Consider the following 2,833-nt stretch of genomic DNA (forward strand, 5'->3'; position numbering starts at 1 on the left):
AGAGGCTGTGGTGGGAGGAGGACCCTCTTGCACTGTTGGTGGGAATGTAAATTGATACAGCCACTATGGAGAACAATATGGAGGTTCCTTAAAAAAGTAAAAATAGAATTACCATATGATCCAGCAATCCCACTACCCGGCATATACCCAGAGAAAACTGTAATTCAAAAAGACACATGCACCCCAATGTTCACTGCAGCACTATTTACAATAGACAGATTACGGAAGCAGCCTAAATGCCCATCGACAGACGAACGGATAAAGAAGGTGTGGTACATATATACAATGGAATATTACTCAGCCATACAAAGGAAAGAAATTGAGTCATTTATTGAGACATGGATGGATCTAGAGACTGTCATACAGAGTGAAGTAAGTCAGAAAGAGAAAAACAAATATCGTATATTAACGCATGTATTTGGAACCTAGAAAAATGTTACAGATGAGCTGGTTGGCAGGGCAGAAGTTGAGACACAGATGTAGAGAACAGACGTATGGACACCAAGGGGGGAAAACCGCAGTGGGGTCGGGATGGTGGTGTGCTGAATTGGGCGATTGGGATTGACATGTATACACTGATGTGTATAAAATTGATGACTGATAAGAACCTGCAGTACAAACAAACAAACAAAGAAAACAACTAATACTAAACTTTCTTTGGGTTGTCATTTCCTCTGTCATTTTTTGGTGTAAGTACTATAATCAAAAGTATACTGTGTCGATGAAGAATTTATCCTATTTTATATCTGCTATTAGGAGCTATATGAAAGGAGTCACAGACTGGAGAAAGGACAATGAAATATAATCAATACAATATCACAGTCTGAACGTAAACATGATATACAAATTCTGATAAGAAATAATGTAAATGAAGAGCTAAAGAAATGAAGGTAAACTATAACTGCAATCGTGGGTACAGCTCTATTTCTGAATGAATTTACTGGCATTCCGCTTTATAAAAATTATTTTTCGCTTCATTGAAGATAATGCTGTGATAAAATATTAAACGATGAGAATAAGCACTCTACCTTTGAGATCTTCCACTGTTTCCTGGGCTGGCAGCTCCTAAATAAATGAAAGAACAAAAATCAATCAATATGACTCAGCTCCCTCCCCACTTCCAGGCAGTCAGCAGACACTGCGCGGCAGCCACTGTTTCTCTCAATGGCGCGTGGGAAAGACACAACAGAGTGTCCACTGAGAAAATGGGTAGCTAAGAGGGATACAAAAACATCTAGAGTGTAGACATCCAACCAAGCCCACGGTGCTGTGATAAAAGGGAGTTTGGTAATTAAGAAAGTAAGGAGAAAACATAATGTGCTACTTCATACTATAGTCAAGAGAGCCCAAGAAAGTGAATCTAGAAAAAAGGTGATTGAAGTATGATTTCCTGTGGAGTGGTGGAGTGGATTCCAGGGGAAGGCACTGCAAATACGATGATTGAGAGGAATGACAGATAGGACCGGGGAGAGGGCAGTGAAGGTGTGCTTATGGGTTCTTCTGGCCACGGTGCAGTCCCGCCAGGGCAGGCAGACTGCAGAGAAGGCCGGTGGGTGTGCTTGGAAGGGGTGACTGGGTGTTTATCTCATGGTGCATGTGCTCCCCTCAGCTCATTTCCACCCATAGGCCAGTATTTACAACCAATGCACCTAAGTTGCAGTCACCACCATTTCACACTTCCATGATCAACACTCCAGCAGCATGAGGAGAGTGACACAGAAAACAGACCACTAACCAGGAGCCCAGATGAGTGATGAGGGTTTATCCTCTGTCCTCTGGAGCTGCCGTGGAGGGGAGGCGTGGAGAGGGTTCCACTGGCCTCTTCCTTTTTGCCGTTGTTAATCCGCCCATTATTGCTAAGCCATCAGGAGAAACACAGGGGCAGTGATATTATCAAATAAAACTAGGGCTCTTTTGACATTAGTCCTCAAACAGTTTTTTTTCCTTGATTCCACTTTGTCCAATTCATGGTTTACACAATGGAATATTACTCAGCCATTAAAAAAAAGAAAGAATGCCATTTGCAGCAACATGGATGGACCTAGAGATGATCATACTATGTAAGTCAGACAGAGAAAGACAAATACCATATGGTATCACTTATATGTGGAACCTATAATATGACACAAATGAACTTATATACAAGACAGAAACAGGCTCACAGACTTAGAAAACAAACTAATGGTTACCAAAGGAGAAAAGGAGGGGGAGGGATAAATTAGGAATCTGGGAGTCACATATACACACTACTATGTATAAAAGAGATAGACAACAGGGACCTACTGGATAGCACAGGGAATTATACTCAATATTTTGTAATAAACTATATCTGGCCACGGTGCAGTCCCGCCAGGGCAGGCAGACTGCAGAGAAGGCCGGTGGGTGTGCTTGGAAGGGGTGACTGGGTGTTTATCTCATGGTGCATGTGCTCCCCTCAGGTCATTTCCACCCAAAGGCCAGTATTTACAACCAGTGCACCTAAGTTGCAGTCACCACCATTTCACACTTCCATGATCAACACTCCAGCAGCATGAGGAGAGTGACACAGAAAACAGACCACTAACCAGGAGCCCAGATGAGTGATGAGGGTTTATCCTCTGTCCTCTGGAGCTGCCGTGGAGGGGAGGCGTGGAGAGGGTTCCACTGGCCTCTTCCTTTTTGCCGTTGTTAATCCGCCCATTATTGCTAAGCCATCATGAGAAACACAGGGGCAGTGATATTATCAAATAAAACTATGGCTCTTTTGACATTAGCCCTCAAACAGTTTTTTTCCCTTGATTCCACTTTGTCCAATTCATGGTTTACACAATGGAATATTACTCAGCCATTAAAA

The 2,833-nt window shown here is 42.7% G+C and overlaps 1 protein-coding gene across 1 annotated transcript in view; it reads right to left on the minus strand.

Annotated features, from left to right (window-relative positions):
* Nucleotides 1-2,833, minus strand: part of PCNX2 (pecanex 2) — a 302,561-nt gene that overhangs the window by 229,009 nt on the left and 70,719 nt on the right. Inside the window, 2 exon segments of the mRNA XM_055081202.1 lie at nt 1,029-1,065; nt 2,565-2,685. Of these exon segments, the coding sequence (XP_054937177.1) occupies nt 1,029-1,065; nt 2,565-2,685 (158 nt within the window).

The sequence above is a fragment of the Physeter macrocephalus genome, chromosome 20 (assembly GCF_002837175.3).
Source record: "Physeter macrocephalus isolate SW-GA chromosome 20, ASM283717v5, whole genome shotgun sequence".
Lineage (NCBI taxonomy): Eukaryota > Metazoa > Chordata > Mammalia > Artiodactyla > Physeteridae > Physeter > Physeter macrocephalus.